This window comes from Fusarium phalaenopsidis (genome assembly GCF_050370095.1).
Source record: "Fusarium phalaenopsidis strain FUZ10S chromosome Unknown contig_32292, whole genome shotgun sequence".
Taxonomy (NCBI): domain Eukaryota; kingdom Fungi; phylum Ascomycota; class Sordariomycetes; order Hypocreales; family Nectriaceae; genus Fusarium; species Fusarium phalaenopsidis.
This window is the reverse complement of record NW_028145410.1, coordinates 2,991,132-3,008,816: the sequence shown is the minus strand read 5'-3', so window position 1 is coordinate 3,008,816 and position 17,685 is coordinate 2,991,132. Positions and strand designations below refer to the sequence as shown.

Sequence of the window (17,685 nt, the reverse complement as noted above, 5' to 3'; positions counted from 1 at the left end):
AATTGTAGAGTCAAGCACCATGTCTTCCTTATTCGACATCAAGGAGCACACCATCGAAGCCTCCTACATACGAGAATACGCCCGCGCAACTTCTCACTCTCAAGATGAGAAGCTATTGTTGCACGTAAAGCAGTACATCCCCAAAGACAACCCAAATCCTAAAAAGGGCGACGTGACTCTGATTGGCGGACATGCCAATGGCTTTCCCAAGGTGAGTCCTTCCATACTTGTGGCAAGACTTGAGCTAAGTGTCCTCTCTAGGAACTATATGAACCCTTATGGGAAGAACTCTATAATGAAGCCAAGAGCCGGAACCTGCGGATTCGCAGCATCTGGATAGCTGACGCAGCCTGGCAAGGCCAGAGCGGCCTTATCAACAAAGATGCCCTTGGCAATGACCGTAAGGCCTCTTCTTCCCTCTCCAGCTCTTATGCTCACCATTACCAGCAAGCTGGCTTGACTATGCCCGTGATATCCTCCAGATGATAAACACATTCCGCCCTCCTCCCCCAATCATGGCAGTAGGCCACTCCTTTGGTGCCAACGCCCTCACAAATGTTGCCCTCCTCCATCCCCGTCTCCTTACTTCTCTTGTGTTGCTCGACCCTGTCATATCGCACTTTGCATCTACACCTGTGGTAAAGGGTTTCGGTCCAGCAGCCATCAGTACTTACCGCCGTGAAGTATGGCCCTCTCGCGCCGAGGCCGCGGCGTCCTTCAGCCGCAGCCCCTTCTACCAGGCCTGGGATCCTCGTGTCCTTGAGCGCTGGTTGGATTATGGTATCAGGAAAGTCCCTGGCGAAGAGTCTGTCACCTTGGCAACTACCAAGCACCAAGAAGTCTTTACCTTTCTCCGTCCTAGCTGGGAAGCATACGACGCTCAGGGCAAGCAACTCGTCAACCCAGATCTCACACCAGATCTAGACCCCAGTCTCAACGAGCGGTGGCCCACATACCCCGTCTACCGCCCCGAGGGCCCCAACACCCTCGCCCGCCTCCCGCACGTCCGACCAAGTGTTCTCTACGTCTTTGGGGGCAACAGTGATCTCTCTCCACAAGAACTCCAGGGCGAAAAGATGAAGCTCACGGGCTCTGGCGTTGGTGGCAGTGGCGGTGAGGCCAGAGGCCGTGTCAAGAAAGTCGTCGGTGAACAGTACGGCCACCTGATCCCTATGGAGAACCCTCGCTTCTGCGCGAGCGCCGCGGCCGAGTGGATCAAGGCCGAGGTTGACAGGTGGTGGGTGGATGAGCGCAAGTATCACGAGTGGACGCTCAAGTCAACCGAGGAGAAGACGACCATCTCGGATGAGTTTAAAAAGTATGTTGGAAAGCCAGGTGGCCGCCGGACCAAGGACCAAGCAAAGGCAAAGATATAGTACTCATCATACCCGAAACTTGTACGAATAGACAGTCATCACAAGTCATCCAGCGAGCAATGCCCATATATCTATACTCATACATTCGCGCTACCAAACCAACTCATCTGCTGTAACTAACTACCTGATCAAGTTTCAACTAGACTGTATAAAAGCAATTGAGGGATAATCAATTCCCGAAAGAAACTCCAACAATTCCGCTATCCGCTTCCCCGTTAAACATATCAAGAAACGCACAGGGGTATCCCATCAAAATCCGACTTCCTTATCCATCGTTGCTTCCAACACCACCAGGACATGCACTTTAGATGTAGTACATGGAGTTCTTCAAGGCCTCGTGAACCTGCTTGCTGCCACCGACGCTCGACCCAGCGCCTCCAGTAACGACGCTGTCGGTATCGCTAAAATCCGCCAGCTCAGGTCGGTAGGCCCTGGCTCGGGTGCAGACAATGTCTGCGTAGTAGGCCGGAGGGCAAATGCTGACCGCCTTGGTAGCTCTGCCGTAGAGGTAGCAGAGCTCGTGGGTGAACTTCTCGAGCTCGTTGGCCGCCTCGCCCTTGTGCTTGGTACGGAAGATCTCGTCCAGCAGCACCGTGTAGTGAGCCGGTCGGGCCGTGCCCTTGAGGCTGGTGTGCGCCGTCAGGAAGAAGTCCCAATACCGAGCCTGCGTGACGCCGCGGTCGACAACGGTGCCGTTTTGAATGTTGCGGTCCTTTGGGAGGTTGTCTTCGGTCGTGGGATAAAATCGCGTCTGGTGACGCTTGACAGAGACGACAATGGTCAGCTTGGGTTGTTGGTTCTTGGGGTACATAGAATTGCACGCAATGCGCATCCGTGGCAGCTCCTTTTGAAGGACCTGGGCGAACTGGCCCTCCGAGACACCATCACGGAAGATGACAATGTTCTCTGGCAGTTGGTTCTTGTTGTGCTTCTTCCAGAGCTCAAGTCGTGACTTGAAGGCCTCGGTCAAAACCTCGTCCAACATCTCCTGCTTGGAACTTTGCTCCCAAGAGATGGCTGGCCACTGCCCCATGTCTTTGTCGATGGTGGCCACCAAGCCCACCAGACTGGGTAAGTCGTCGCTAGCACCAGTAGGCAGGTTTGTCGGGTGTGTGACGTCGTAACCAAGCACCATGGTCTTGCCCTCCTTGATGATACCAAACTCGTTGCGCAGCTTGTGGTTGACACCACCAGCCTTGAGGTTCCATTTCAGGGCAACGTTAGCATAATAACCGGGATTAGCGTTTATAAGCTTCTGGCCCTGGACGCAGCTGGTGTGGATTCCATAGGTAACATCACCCAGCAACTTGACGGCTGAGTACATGGCGGTATCGGTAGAACCGAGAGCAACAAGGATGAACTCAATGTTCTGACCCTTTGCCCACTTGAAGAACTCATTGGCGGTGCCTCTCTCAAAGCCTGCGGCGGTGATGACCAGAGTGGGAGCTGGTATCGGTTTGTTGGTAATCCTGATATCCATGGTATTCATGAACGCGGCAAACTCCTCTGCCTTGCTAATAGGAACGACGTAGTGATCTGCGGTTGGTGCAAGGTTGACAAAAGCCCATCGTTGGATTGGCTTGCCGGACTTGTAGACCTTGATGTTCTTCATGTTCCACGAAGCTCCAAAAGGTCGGATCTCAGTCTCCTTTCTCTTCAAGTCGAGGTAGGCAACAGCAGGTGCAGGGAGTACACGTCCTTGAACTGTGAGTAGAGTCTTGTCGACGACGATGCCGAATTTTTCCTAACAAGGTCAGCTCATCTGCTCCTCAAGACAATAGCAAGTGGGAAAACATACCAGCACTTCACCATCGAGACCCAGAGTCTCGCGTCCCTCCCCAGTGATAGACAAGGCGTTGGCATAAGGGCTTCGGCAGGCAAAGTTGACCATCTCGGTCGACTCTCGACTATTGAGCTTGGCCTTGACTGATTGTCCAGGCTGAATCTCGACAAACTCGGCGGGAACGAAAGTCGGTTTGGACGCGGTTCCGAGATTGAGAAGGGGGTAATTCTGAGGCTGGAAGTTGTACTCTAGAAGAATTGTCAGCTTAAGCCTTGTGGAAAGTAGTCATAACAGTGACGTACTTGAACGGTAGTAGTCGAAAACCGTGACGTAGCTATTGTCCAGGTAAAAGCTCATGTTCTTGGGTCCAGGATACTCCCAGTCACCGTCAATGCGAGGAGCGTTGGGGCCTGAGAAGCTTCTCGCATTTGAGGCCTTGACGATCCCAAATATGGCCTTGGATCTCCTGACCGTCTTCCCGTCCGAGACTTTCATAGTAACCCAGACACGTGTCTTGGGGAGGAACTTGCTGATCAGGTTGACGTTTTTCTTAGCCCTCCCATCGGATCTAGTCGCCGCATACACATTGAGATTGCGAAAGATCTGGTCGCATTTGCCAGCCACCTTGAAGATTCCATGCGTGACGTTGGCATTGAGGAGAAGGCGGCCTGTTCCAAGACGCACAGACTGGAAGAATCCACGGGCAGCAATCAAAGACCGACCGAGGTCAGTCGTGATGCCACCGTTCTTGAAGGAGAAGAAACGCGATCTCCCGACCGCGCTGATGTCATTGATATTGGATCGGGGACCGTACCCAAAGATGACGTTGAGGCAATCGACAACATCGGGAAACTTGGGGAAGTCGAGGGCGATGGCAGGGTCTTGGTCGTCACCAGGAGCACCGAGCCTCTTGGCAGAGGTGCCGCCAGTCGTCGAGTTGAGGTACTCGAACAGGTCATTCATGCGTATTTCGTTGGGTCCATGGATCTCAACCTCAAAGACGTCCATCTTGTCAGAGCCTTCTGCCGTGGCCACGTTGACACGCAGAGTGTTGTCGTTCTCCAGGTCGAGCTTCTGTAGGGAAACTAACTGCGACTTAAACTCGGTTGCGATGACCAGGGACTTGTCGTTCTCTGTGAGTTGCTTCAGAACCTCGCAAATGACCAAGTGTAGTTTCCGGCCTTTGACGTCCCGAGGCTTGGGCTGCTTTCCTTTGCCCTTGGACTTGGCAGCACCCTCCTCCTCGGCGATAATCTCCTTGACCGTAATAGTGTACTTGTAAAGGACGAGGAACTTTGTCTTGATGCCATAGTAATTGGCCCAGAGGGTGACCGGGTTGCCTCTGGTACCAAACGCAGGCCGAGCAGGGAACTTGTCCTCCTCCTGAGATTTCTTGCCTCCGAGCTCGAGCTTGCCCATCTTTGAGACGAGCTGTTGGGTAGAGGATGCTTGATGTTGAACCGTCTCATTCTCAAGCTTCGTTGTGGCGGGATCAGGCTGTGGAATAGCTCCACCCATGCTTGACAAGTCAGTATAATCAAGCAAGCGGTTTATCAGGAGTCAGGGACAACATACGTGAAGATGAGTGGTTGATCGCCGAATCCTCCTCCTCCTCGGCCGCCACCACGACCGCCTCGCCCTCCTCCTCGACCACGGTCAAACCCTCCGCGGCCACCTCTAAAATCGCCTCGTCCCCTAGAGTCGCCTCGTCCTCTAAAGTCGCCGCGCCCTCTGTAATCTCCTCGTCCTCCACCTCGGAAGCCGCCGGAGTCTCCACCACCGCGTCCTCCGTCTCCGCGACCTCGGCCACCTCGAAAGCCGCCATCACCTCGACCACCGCCGTCACCTCGGCCGCGACCACCACGTCCTCGGCCTCCACGGCCGCCTCTATCACCTCTGTCTGCCATGGCGGACACGAGGGTACGGGCTCAGAGTATGAGTTGGGGTATGAGTCGAGAGAGAAGGTGGGCAAGAGAGTGAGTGAGTGATGGGTGTTGTTGGGTGTTATAGGCAATACCACTTAGGAATGTAGATAGGTGATTGCTGATGTTGAATGTTGAACGGGGTCTCTGAGTGAACGTGTGTAGATGTGTTTGCGGAAGAGTAATGGAGAGAGAGGAAGATGCAGGAGGAGGCAGAAGGAGGTTTTATTTTGAGAGGGAGCAAATGCTTGCGGTTGACAAGACCGTAAATCACTGTTCTGGCAGTGACAAAGCAGCAACCAGCAACCTGCATCAGCTGGCCGCCTGTTGCAAACTCTTTGATCGCCTGCGATTGGCCGCTTTAGGCGAAGAAAGAAAGCTCTTTCCAGCGCCAAATACAAGATTGGGATCAAGAAGAAGGCGGCACTTGAAGAATTGATCCCCCGGGATGGGAGGACCTGCGAGGTTGGAGGTTTACCTTTAAGAGAAAGGCGGGAGCTATCGCGGGGGCTAGCGATCCTAGAACGAATTGCAGGAGTTTATGGCTTTCACGGTCGTACAAAGGAATAGATAATTAAAACAAGAAATGCAGCTGTTGAGACGCACATGGCGGCTTCGCCAAAGAAATAGCCAATGTCGCTGCGTAAAGCTCAGAATGGTCGGCCTCCTGCAGATTTGTGACGCCTACCTCTAGCCATGGATCATGAGAGGCCTGCATGATTGGGCTAACCAGGCATTCTGACGATGGTGGCCATCATTGATCGCTGGCTACCCTGGACTGCCACGATAGACACATGGGAGACGTCTCATTCTTCAGGCTGTCGTGCGGGTTCCTTGCAGATAATATCTGACTCAAATATTGCTTCGCCTTCATTACGCAGGAACTCATCGCTTTGAGCACACGTTCATCTCTTGTTCGTCTGCATATTTGCTTCTTTCTAATGGTTACCCTCTTTACACCGCCCCAGCCGGCCACGAAACCTGGCCCAATGGATACCCAGCCGCACCGTAAAAAGCAAAAAGAGACGTCACGGACCTTTATCACTGCTGTCTCCTGCAAGGCTAGGTCACGGGCTCGGTAAAGTGACCAGGGATACCAAACACCTCTTAAACGGCCCGTGATCGGAAAGACCCTGTTCCCCATACCTAGGTAGGTAGATATGGGTCCATGGCAATCAAGCTGGACCAGGAAACTGAGAAGATACAAACAAAGCAGCAGAGTATATATCGTACAATAGCTTCAACCACATCAAAACACTTCTTCCCGAAACTCGTGCAAAATTCAACATCACCCGTAGCCAAGACTCCCCCGTTACCCTACATTTCTGCCCTCATCCACCCACTTCAAGCCCATTGATTGACTGCCTCCAGGGTGTAAGCGACCTCAACCTGCGGGGCTTGAACAACCAAGCGTCCATACGACACATGGCAAGCGTTTGAGCACTTGCAGGCCTTTTACATGTAGCCTCGCACAAGGGGTCTTCCCTCTCGTCCTAGCCCCACAGCCCTGTGTTTGCAAGGACCCTGCTGTATGTGCTCGGAGCAACTTACACTTGGACCTCTTGCGTGCGACGGGACTCTCTGGGTATATCAGACCTGCCCTGATAGCCCAGGAGATGCCATTGATGTCAAGAAAACTGGTTCTGAGCTCTATAGTACCGTCTAGCTTCGTCCCTCGGGAGCAGGATTCGGTGGATTCTTAATGTTGTAACCCTCATCACGACTTGAGCAATGCTCGGCTTCCCGCATGCATCGAGCCAAGGGGTGCTTCAGAACGACCCTCTGACAGGTAAGCGGACATCGAAACTTCACAGACTACGGATCTTTGCCAACTTACTCCTCTCACTCTCAGACTTTATGTATCTTGCCCACAAGTCTACTGCGCACTACGAGATCATGCACTTCTTCATCCAAAAGCTACAAGAATAGTTGTCCCGATGCATATACACCACCCTTCAAACATTTATTCCCAGACAACATCAACCACCCTGTCATAAGCCCGCTTGCTGGATCCCTTACGACACATCGATCGAACCACTAGCTCTCAATAAACAATAACCGGCTTGAACCCAAACCTATTACAAACCTACCATGTGTACCGGCCAGCGAGGTTTCTATATCTGCCCCTGCAAGAATCTGTCATGCCCCAGGAGAGGAGTCATACCGCACAGAAACATCATCTACGGGCACGTGGCAAAGATCGAGATAGACACGATTGCCTGGGACATATGCGAGTGGTGGATCGCCAACGGACCCCCTGAGCAGGTTCTCAACCGGTACCTGAAGCCGAGCTGTGTTCACTTTGCGTGGCATACTCTCATGATCAACACGTCAATATGCGAAGAGTGTGAGAGCACTTGTGTGGAGAGCAACAGAAGTGGTGGAGGCGGTGGAAGGAAGAACTGAATTATCTGGTGTTGTTCACAGCAAACAAAAAAGGCATAGAATGGGTTTAGATTGATTCCCGGCTCTTTGACACTGATGTTCAGAGCCCAGAGACAAGAACATCGTTTCACCAAACGCTGAACACTGTTCTGATTGCATTGATACACCGACTATAAAAAGCCGGAATCACAATTCTACTTTCACACACTTTGGTCATCCCCAACTGCCTTTAACACCGACCTTTCACTTGACACTACCACAGCAAAACCACCTACTCAGCCCTGAAAACATGTGCAACGGCAGAAACGTCACTTTTATGTGTCCTTGCAGGAACGTAAACTGCAGCTCCAAAAATCCCTACGTGGAAGGGGGAGGGAATGGTCATCTGATAGAGATACTCACCTACATTGAGCCTTGCAAGGCACGCGAGAACAAGCCCCAGCGTCCTGCTACCTATCCACGCTGCATCAGATGGTCCTACCAAACACAGTGGTACGAAGAGATCTGTGAGGCCTGCTATGGAAACGGCTGCCCTGAATTCAAAAAGAAGGGGGAGAGGAAGAACTGGAACAAGACGGATGTGAGCCAGTCCACGCCCTGGGGTGGTTGTTCAGAAGAAGTAATGTCGACTGTCGAGAACCGCCTCTAGTAGCTTAAATCCAACATTATTAGTTTCGAGCTGATCATATTTTTCTCTCCATGAGTCACTCCGGTTGTGCTTGAAGGTCCAGTGGGATGACAGAGCACAAGGTCTCGCCAGAGGACAATGTGTTACTGCCGCAAGGGGAGGGACAACAAGGTCAAGAGACAAGATAGGCCTTCTGACATTGACGTCAGGACAAGAGAACACATAGTATGATGGGTGATTCATCTTAAATTGTCAAGTTACATGTTATCCTGGATAGAATATTGCCCCAATAACTCAACCTGAAAAACCCTCACATGCCATTATCTGACAATGTTATAACCAACAACGCCAACCCCTCCGCTCCTGTATTCTGATGCTTCATTTGATTGATATCCAAAATGTTATGACTTGACATGCCCGGCGGTTGCGACCTGCAGGATCTCATCCTCCAGCCCTGAAACGAGGTGTACCTTTACTCCAGCATCCTGAAGCGTCTTGCGGCCCGTGTTCTCTCCAACAAAAGTCTCGGGCTCTTGAACCCCCACATACACTTTGGTGATCCATTGCTTCTGGCGCAGGACCCTCTCGACGCAGGGGAGCTTGCCGCTCAGGCGCTTGAAGCAAGGCTCGACCGTGGTGTAGAGTGCATGTGGGGTGTTGAATACTTCGGGGAGCTTCTCCTCCGTCGTACCGTGCTGTTCAGCTAGCTTTAACAAGCAGCACTCTTCAGCGTGAGTGTTTCCGGGAAGTTCTAGTGTGTATCCCTCTGCAATGATGGTGTTGTCGTCGAGTCGCACAATGAGAGCGCCCACACGGAAGTTTGTGGGTTTTGGAGGAGAGTTATTAGCCTGGCCAAGCGCACGCTGCATAAAGGCCTTGTGATCTCCAGGCTTTATTGTTGCCATTTTTAGAATACGTAGAGCCTGGCCTGAGTAATTGAAACGATTGAAACAAGAAGATGAGGAAGAATGTTGAAGCTGTTCGCAGCTCCCACTTTGGTGGCCGGTGCTTGTAAGCTCCGATGACCGCATGCACTTTAATCAGCCCCACAACTTTTCTCTGAACGCGTTGAGTCGCGTCTCTCGATGAGCACCGACACCTTGGACTCTCAGCTTCACCATCTCATCATCAAAAAACGCCAACATCAGAAAAATGTCGGATTTCGAAGACGTATTGGACAGCGAGCCTCCCACCATTGACCCCTATGAGGTCTTGGGTGTGGAACGGACAGCAAATCCCGACCAGATCAAGGGCGCATACCGGAAGGCCGCCCTTAAGAACCATCCAGGTTGGTCCAGCTCCCATTTGTTGTATGGGAGGATAGACACTAATGTCATTCAAAGACAAGGTCCCTCAGGATCAAAAAGAGCAAGCGCACGAGAAGTTCCAGTCCATCGCCTTTGCCTACGCCGTTCTCTCTGATCCCGCCCGACGAAAGCGCTACGACACGACCGGTTCTACGGCCGAATCGATTGTGGACTCTGAGGGCTTCAACTGGAGCGATTACTATCGAGAACAATACAAGGAGTCGGTCTCTGGAGATGCTATCGAGAAGTTTGCCAAGAAGTACAAGGGATCCGACGAGGAGAAGGACGATGTGCTTATCGCATACGAGCAATGCGAGGGTGACATGGACGAGTTGTACGAGAGGGTTATCCTGAGCGATGTGCTGGAGGACGACGAGCGGTTTCGCAAGATTATCGATGAGGCGATCGAGAGTGAGGATGTGCCCAGCTTCCCCGCCTACACCAAGGAGACCAAGAAGAAGAGGGCCACACGAGTCAAGAAGGCTCGAGCGGAAGCTGCAGAGGCCGAGGATTACGCTAAAGAGCTCGGTGTGCACGATAAGCTGTTTGGCGAAAAGAAGGGAAAGAAGAAGAAGGGCAAGGGAAGCTCTGAGGATGATCTCGCGGCGCTGATCCAAAAGCGTCAAAAGGACCGCTCAGAGAGCTTCCTCGACCATCTTGCTGAGAAGTATGGTGCCAAGGAAAGCAAGCCCAAAAAGGGCAAGAAGAGGGCCGTCGAGGAAGAGCCCTCTGAGGAGGCTTTCCAGGCTGCCGCTTCCAGGCTGCGGAGCTCCAAGAAGTCAAGACGGTGAAGATAGAGCAAGATGCTGGGCTGGGAATGGAGTTGGGTCTATGACGTGATATGGAGTTTGGAGTATGAAGGCGACTTTCTTTGTATGGATGCTATAATACTAGCCTGGCATATTGTAAGCAAGCAAATAATTCATGATGGTTTCTCTAAATATCACAACCTTGAATGCAGCTCTACTGACATGAATCTCTGCTTCATGACAACCTGTTGACTATGGGCCGGAGTACAACGAGCAAACAAGTCAAGCCAACCCGACTTTTCACATAACAACATTATACAATTGACGGAGGATACCAACACCAAACTGAGCCTACAGACTTGATTGCATCATTGTATTCTTCCTTGAATAGGGTAGGGAAACCATGAAATCACCGTCAGTGTTGTTAGTGACAAGGTACCCAGCCCCAGGCCGGCGGGGTTGTTTAGCACCTTCTGCCTGCAAAAGTTTCACTTCACCCTTCCACAACTTCGATTGTCGTGTGACGTCTTTGCCCTTGAGCAGACATCAACCTGACAGCATCGATGAATTGACGATGCGCAAGGATGAATAATTTGTCGCTCGAGAGAACTCTGCCGTCATGATGCCATGAGCGACCCGGCCAAGCCCCCAATTTACCCCAGGTACTGTTTCCATCTGGCGCCAACCGTGAATACCTGGTGCCTCTTCCGAGTAGCCGATATTCACGGCCTCGACCAGCACGAAGGCTTCGAAGGTGAGTTACTTGAGAGAGTTGTTACAGAGGTGGTCACTGACGGCTAGCAAGGTGAAAACTTTTACTTCTACGGGAATTTGCCAATAAAATGGGTGCGCATTGTAGGGGTGGTTGTCGCCATCGATGACTACTATGAAGGGCGACGCGTCTACACTGTAGACGACAGTAGTGGCGCCTGTATTGAGTGCACAATCCTCATGTCGGCTTCTCAGGAAGGAGCCGATAGTGCGGCGACGGCGACAGACGCTGCCTCGAAGGTGGATGCAAATCTACTCGCGGCTGCTGCCCTCTTGGCCAATATCAATGTTGGAAGCGTCGTTGATGTCAAGGGGGGAATATCCACCTTCCGGGAAGAGCGGCAGCTCAATATCGAGAAGATGGTCTCTCTACGAGGCACAGCACAGGAGGTCGCGCTCTGGGAAAAGAGGATCAAGTTCCAGTCCGAGGTGCTGGCGAAGCCTTGGGTCCTGCGGAACAGAGACATCCGCAGATGTCGCAAGGAGGCTGAACGAAGCGAAGAGGAGGCAGAGAGGAAACGCAAACGGCTCAAGGCGATGATAGAGCCAAGGGTGGCCAAGCAGCCGACCAGATCAGCGGACCAAGACCAACGCAGCGAGAGTCAAGAGCCAAGCAAAGCCAAGCGTCTGGAACTGCGACAGATTCTTGAGCACGGCGAAAGAGGCAAATATGATGCGCTGGGACTATAAGATAAAGCAGGTTGAGAATGTGAACAAGGGGCTTGTTTTGCTTAGCGGGCGTTCCTGGATAGGTCTGGACTGAGAGACACAGCAAAGACGATTGTTCAGCAATGATTGGCAGGCACAAGGCCATTATGCCCTGTTCCGGAATGCGATTTTGGCTTTGAACGTGATTGAGCAGCGTGGCAGCCCTGCGGAGGATTTCCATAGGCTCGGGACTTGGGAAGACACATGGACAGCCTCTGGCAATCGCGGTAAATTGTCTCACCTTCTAACAACTCCCTCTAGTGAATGTCACCTCGAGTCAAGTGGTTGGCTAAAAGTTCAAGACAGGCTGCACGGGAGAGTGCCTCAAGACGGCAGACACACTGACAACTCACCCACCTGACTTGATGTGATGGATGGCGAGGCGTCGTCATCAGCATCAGCAAATCGATAGTGTGTCTAGACCAAAGACACTATCCAATTTTTTTCCTACGGGGACCTTCGCCGCGAGTGGACTGGTGTGAGAAGCAACTGCGGCTGAAAACCCTCCGGAAATTCACATCCCCAAAGGGGACCCTGATTACTTCCGACAGCCGCGATGGCGCGTATCAGCTTTACTGTGAGGCGTCCAGTGAGACGCCGTGACGGTTCTGTGCGTTGATGATGGAAATTTAGAGGCGCTCTTAAACCCCATATTCCCCTGGGCTGAGCGTCGGTGCTGGCTGTGGCGAACGCAACCACAACGCAACCCAACGGCCATGCCCCTTTTGAGGGCGGTTTTGCAGAGAATCGATAGTCCCTGAAGCTAGCGCGTGAGCGGCTGCTCTGTGGGACGGCCCTACTGCAGGCACACGCGAAGCCACGGGCACGTCCTCGTCGATATCGGCTCTGGATTGGACGCCCACTTCCCTGGAAATGGTGCTTCTCCACACCATCCATCACCAACACTCACTCAGCCAGAGTTCGAGACTGTGGACATGCGCCCGGGACACTTGATCTGGAATGCGCGAGCGACCTTGATCGAGGCTGGAGCTCATTGACAGAGAGAGAAGCTCCTTCCGGATCCTGACGGAGATTCAAAGTGTCTCCTGCCTCGAGCACATGAGCAAGTGCGCGAAATATTGAGGTTAACAATCCATGAAATGGAACCCAAACCCTACACTGTGCCTCATTCACGCCTCTTCCTTCGAATTCCAGCCAATCTCACTCATTCTCCATCCTAAAATCCAATTTCTCGATTCAGTGTTATCCTTGTGCGCCATCTTACCGGTACCTGAACCGCCCTACGCCTCCATTAACGACTCCAAGTCACTACCTTAGCGAGCATTGCTTTTCGCGGTCGATTCTAGCCTTGGTCTAGCCTCTAGGTAAGCCACGCCAACACACGTTGGTTCATTTCTTCCCGATGGATGCAAGAGTCTAGCCCCCTCTGCCGGGGGGCCACCAGACTAGCGATTTACGCATTCGATGGTATCTCAGCTTGTGAGCATGGCCCTGGGCCGAGTGCATTGTTATATGAACCATGGGTCCCCTTCCCGTCAGACATCCTGATTGAGCAAGCCATCGCCTGTCTTGTCTTGCAGAGGTTCCAAACTTCTCGATCAAGGCAGATCCCTTCCTTTAACTTCTTATTCACTTTCCCTTCACCATGAGATCTCATAGGGTTCTCCCGATATGGCTCCTTTGGCTAACCCAGGGACAGGGGTTGACCATCCCCAACGCCGACGACAGCTCGGCCGATACCTGGCAGGACTCCCACCAGGAGTTCAAGCGAACCATTGCGACTGAGGACCAGGAGTATCTCACAACTTACGCCAAGGACGACATTATCCCGGCCACCGAGACTGTCGACGTTAGCACCAGCAAGGCGCAGACTGGAACTGCCATTGTTCTTCCTTCTCTCTCAGACGTTGAGCCTCATACTGAAGGTTTCATTGTCACCGACCTTTACAACCCTCTTCAGACCGAGGCTCCTATTCTTAGCACCTCTATTTCGAGCCCATCGAGCCTTCTCAAGCCTGTTGCATCCCCCACCAAGAACGCTCAACCTTCAGGCCTTTCCAAGATGGCGACCAGCAACGACATTTTCGCCAACCCTATCGACACCAGCGCTCCTCTGGCCATGTTCCAGAGGAAGGCCGACCACCCGGTTCCTCGCCTGGGAATCTCTAAGTCGGGCCCCCTCGAGACCAACAAGTTCTACTCCAACTTCTACCTCGGAGACCAGAAGAGCCCGGTCTACACCTACCCTTATGCGCTCTCGTGGGCTGCCGGTGCCGGTGCCGCCGCGAGTTGGGGTATGGCGATTTCTCACGTCGAAGCCAGCCAGCGAGTTTACGGTCCACTTCAATCTAACAAGGCTGTGGAATACTACGTCAACCCCGTCGGCATTCAGTCCATGATCATCTCGGCCAAGGAGCTGGGCTCCAAGACCACCCTGACCATGGACTCCATCGGCCCTCACTATGCCAGGGCTATGCTTAGAAAGGATAGCTCTTCTGCTCCGGCTATCACTTTCCCTCTTGCTCAGGGCAGTCTCTTCACCACTGCCTACTACAGCGGCGCCACGCCCTTTATCCAGTCCAGCGTCTACTTCAAGAGTATGACTCAAGTGGCAAAGGACCCCAAGACCAACGTGCGCAAGTTCAACTTTGTTCTCGAGGATGGTACCACTTGGCGACTGTATGCGTACAAGACCAAGGGCGATGCTCTTAACCTGACAGTCACCAACAACGGTCTCGCCTCGTCCAGCAAGCCCTTCTATGGTTTGATCCAGATCGCCAAGGACCCCAAGTCGAGCAAGTCCGAGGCAGTCCTTGACAACGGTTGTGGCATCTACGCGACTGGCATGACCATCAGCGGTTCTGCTGTCGGTACCAAGGGTACTTATAGCTTCAACTGGAGCAAGTCTGGCCACACTTCTGGAAACCTCTGGATGTTTGCTCTTCCTCACCATCTTACCTCGTTCGACGCCGCCACCACCGCCAACATCCGTGACTACAAGCTTCAGACTCCCACCAAGGGCGTTGCCACGATTGTCGGAGGCACCAAGTGGACCATGGTCGAGCCCTCGATGCCCGTCAACATGGGCTTTGCTCCTTGGGATCCTGCCAAGGGCAGCAAGGGACTCTCCACCAACGCAAAGACCACCATCAAGCCCATCGCGCAGTCGGAAGTCTCGCAGGACATGATTGCGCAGACCAACCTGGACTCGATGTACTTTTCTGGAAAGGTGAGTTATGGCTTTGACGATATTGAATCATGATCTAACGAACACGCATAGGCCCTGGCCAAGTTTGGTACCATCATCTATGTCATCAACAACCTCTTGGGCGACGCTGCTCTGGCCCAGTCTGGCTTGGCTAAGCTCAAGACGGCCTTTGCCAGATTCGGTACAAACAAGCAGAGCTACCCGCTTGTCTACGAAAGTAAGTAACACGATCTCAGGCAGACGGGAATAGTAACTGACTCGATCAATCAGCCGCTTGGGGCGGTCTCGTCTCATCTGCGTCCTATGTCACAGGACAGTCGGGTTCTGACTTTGGAAACACTTACTACAACGATCACCACTTCCACTACGGTTATCACATCCTTGCAGCTGCCTACATTGGTTCTATGGATAGCAAGTGGCTTGCTGCCAACAAGGCCTATGTCAACAGTCTTGTTCGTGACTATGCCAACCCAAGCAGCACGGACAAGTATTACCCCATGTGGCGAAGCTTTGACTGGTACCACGGCCACAGTTGGGCCCATGGCCTGACCGCTATGTGGGATGGCAAGGTGAGCTTGGAACACGTACTCATGATGCTGGGACAAGACACTGAAAGTCATGATAGGACCAGGAATCTAGCTCGGAGGACATCATGTCTGTGTATGCCCTCAAGATGTGGGGTCAAGTGATCCAGGATACCAGCCTGGTTGCACGGTGAGTTGGAGATGTTGTTCTTGCAAGGATTTGGACACTGACGATGGACAACAGAGCCAATCTGCAACTGGCCGTTATGACACGGGCTATGCAGCAGTACTACTACTATACCACGGACAACGTCGTTCAGCCCAGCAACTTTATCGGCAACAAGGTGGCGGGTATTCTCTTTGAGAACAAGATTCACCATACCACATGGTTCAGCCCCAACATTGAAGCCATCCAGGGCATTCACATGATCCCCATTCTGCCCCCTTCAAACCTGGCCCGAACAAAGACATTTGTTCAGCAAGAGTGGGATACCTACTTCAGCAGCGGCCGCGTTGACAAGATCGACAATGAATGGAAGGGCATTATCTACGGAAACTACGCGACTATTAACCCTAAGGCGGCTTGGACCTTCTTTACGAGCTCCAAGTTTGATGCGAAGTGGATCGATGGCGGTGCATCAAGGACGTGGTTCCTGACGTACGCTGCAGGTGAGTTTGAATCCATTGAAGCGGTGGCAAAGACAAGGCTAACGACTGTGATACAGCCCTCGCCGGCATTTAATAGACTGAGGCGGAGTCGAATAGAGACCGCGTCATGATGGATATCAGGGCGTCGGCGGCCGGGCCCTTTCAGGGGTTTGACCATCAGTGCTCGAGATGAGCAAATGTGTACAAAAAGATGGGCATAGAAGAAAGACAAGATACCTCGACGGACAGAAAGATTTGCTTTGTATATTGAAAGAGGAGAGAGAATGGGTTTTCGTATTCTACTGGCGTTTAGAGATGGGGAAGAAAGATGGATGGTTGGATTCCTGACCTCGCCAAGACGGGAGGCAGATGCAGTACCTTTGACAAGGTTTTACAATTTCATTTTTTAACTTACTATTCACTTCACATTCATCAATTTCAGTCCAGTTCCGAGACAGACATGAGAGGATTGGGAGTTTGACAAGGGCCTCGGTCCAATAAGACGTGACGCATGTCGCAGGTTGTCTCGAAACTTGATTTCCTTGGAAGATGGGGCCGAGAGATCGACGACGCCTCATGAAAACAAGCATTCCCGGGCATCCGGGGTCAACAGAGTTCGACAGCCAACCACTTGACGAGGGTGACAGTTGTGCTCTTTGCCTCGTTGGGGAGGAACGAGGCGCAGCTGTAGATTTGCGACATGGGGGCGGCAGTTTTGCAGATTTCGATGGATTCTGAGATGGAGTGCCAAGACAAAATAATGTTTAACACTGCCCTGGATGGGGCTGTTTGGTGGAGATCGGCAAGGGGTATTTGACGAAAGAGATGGTGACGATATCGAGGAATTGATTTTCGCTTGAGGGCGTATCAAGCTTCAGTGGACATTGATGAAATGGCTAGAGGGCACAGATAAGTGAAAGCACAGCCAATTCCGTACCGTGCTTTTTTGTCCCCTGCTAGAATGGCCATGAGATGATGTCGATATGATCCATGGCTTATGGGAGATGCACTCCATTATGCAAGTCTCGTCTTCACTGCATTTTTAACCCGCCGCGAACGGTGCTTTATCTTGACGTTTGCCGCAGCTCTATCGATAAGGTTGCCATGGAACCTCAATGAGCTCCGGACCGACGGCCCCGTGATGCGTGTCACAATTGGAATTGGTGAGCTGTCGCAGCCGCAGCGATAATCCCGGCAACGTCGGACTGACGAGGAAATGTAATGTGCGACAGACGGGGACTGCGGGCAGGAGTGGGTAAGCGGACGTTTCCATGGTAAGCTGATGCATATGAGGGTCAGATTTCATTTGTACTTTGGGGCCTCTGCATGTTTTGAGAACGATGACGAAGGTGATTGTATTGTGCGTGGAATTCCAAGTTTTCAAGCGATAGCAGAGTCTGTCTGTATCTAGCCGTCGTGCGTGTCCTGGTGGCTGCGACGCCAAGCAAAAGAGATTAAGTCGAATAAGCTTTTTTGCCAACCACGCAGAGACCACCACCACCATCAGACACTCAAAAGAAAGAGGTCGAGATTGGCTTGGCGGTTGACGTCTCGCCGTGGCTCGGTTCACAGTTAAGGTTTCTGCTGAGCCACTGTCCCGACCCAACGCGCCTTGCCCTCGCTGGAATCGGCGCTTCCTGGATCTAGACTGGGGCCAAGAAGCCGAATGACTGAGCAACAGTGACAAGCGCAAGAAACAGGCCCCAACTGGAGCT

General features: G+C 52.4%; 7 protein-coding genes across 7 annotated transcripts; 5 read left to right on the top strand and 2 right to left on the bottom strand.

Annotated features, from left to right (window-relative positions):
* Positions 1-19: 19 nt before the first annotated feature.
* LRP88_05192 (uncharacterized protein) lies at positions 20-486 on the top strand (the record flags this gene model as incomplete). Its single annotated transcript, XM_083241751.1, has 3 exons — positions 20-211; positions 262-400; positions 452-486. The coding sequence occupies 3 exons, from the start codon at positions 20-22 to the stop codon at positions 484-486; spliced, it is 366 nt and encodes a 121-aa protein (XP_083102899.1).
* Positions 487-515: 29 nt separating this feature from the next.
* On the top strand, positions 516-1,376 carry LRP88_05191 (alpha/beta fold hydrolase; the record flags this gene model as incomplete). Its single annotated transcript, XM_083241750.1, has 1 exon — positions 516-1,376. The coding sequence occupies one exon, from the start codon at positions 516-518 to the stop codon at positions 1,374-1,376; it is 861 nt and encodes a 286-aa protein (XP_083102898.1).
* Positions 1,377-1,680: 304 nt separating this feature from the next.
* Positions 1,681-5,131, bottom strand: LRP88_05190 (ribonuclease H-like domain-containing protein; the record flags this gene model as incomplete). The annotated part of the gene is made up of 4 exons (XM_083241749.1): positions 1,681-3,120; positions 3,175-3,407; positions 3,462-4,667; positions 4,735-5,131. The coding sequence occupies 4 exons, from the start codon at positions 5,129-5,131 to the stop codon at positions 1,681-1,683; spliced, it is 3,276 nt and encodes a 1,091-aa protein (XP_083102897.1).
* A 3,364-nt stretch (positions 5,132-8,495) lies between these two features.
* On the bottom strand, positions 8,496-8,999 carry LRP88_05189 (cytidine deaminase-like protein; the record flags this gene model as incomplete). The annotated part of the gene is made up of 1 exon (XM_083241748.1): positions 8,496-8,999. The coding sequence occupies one exon, from the start codon at positions 8,997-8,999 to the stop codon at positions 8,496-8,498; it is 504 nt and encodes a 167-aa protein (XP_083102896.1).
* A 247-nt stretch (positions 9,000-9,246) lies between these two features.
* Positions 9,247-10,192, top strand: LRP88_05188 (DnaJ domain-containing protein; the record flags this gene model as incomplete). Its single annotated transcript, XM_083241747.1, has 2 exons — positions 9,247-9,382; positions 9,438-10,192. The coding sequence occupies 2 exons, from the start codon at positions 9,247-9,249 to the stop codon at positions 10,190-10,192; spliced, it is 891 nt and encodes a 296-aa protein (XP_083102895.1).
* Positions 10,193-10,777: 585 nt separating this feature from the next.
* On the top strand, positions 10,778-11,611 carry LRP88_05187 (uncharacterized protein; the record flags this gene model as incomplete). The annotated part of the gene is made up of 2 exons (XM_083241746.1): positions 10,778-10,904; positions 10,956-11,611. 2 exons carry the CDS (start codon positions 10,778-10,780, stop codon positions 11,609-11,611), a joined length of 783 nt encoding a protein of 260 aa, XP_083102894.1.
* Positions 11,612-13,235: 1,624 nt separating this feature from the next.
* Positions 13,236-16,064, top strand: LRP88_05186 (endo-1,3(4)-beta-glucanase; the record flags this gene model as incomplete). The annotated part of the gene is made up of 6 exons (XM_083241745.1): positions 13,236-14,819; positions 14,871-15,015; positions 15,069-15,367; positions 15,424-15,512; positions 15,567-15,991; positions 16,048-16,064. 6 exons carry the CDS (start codon positions 13,236-13,238, stop codon positions 16,062-16,064), a joined length of 2,559 nt encoding a protein of 852 aa, XP_083102893.1.
* Between the last annotated feature and the right edge of the window lie 1,621 nt (positions 16,065-17,685).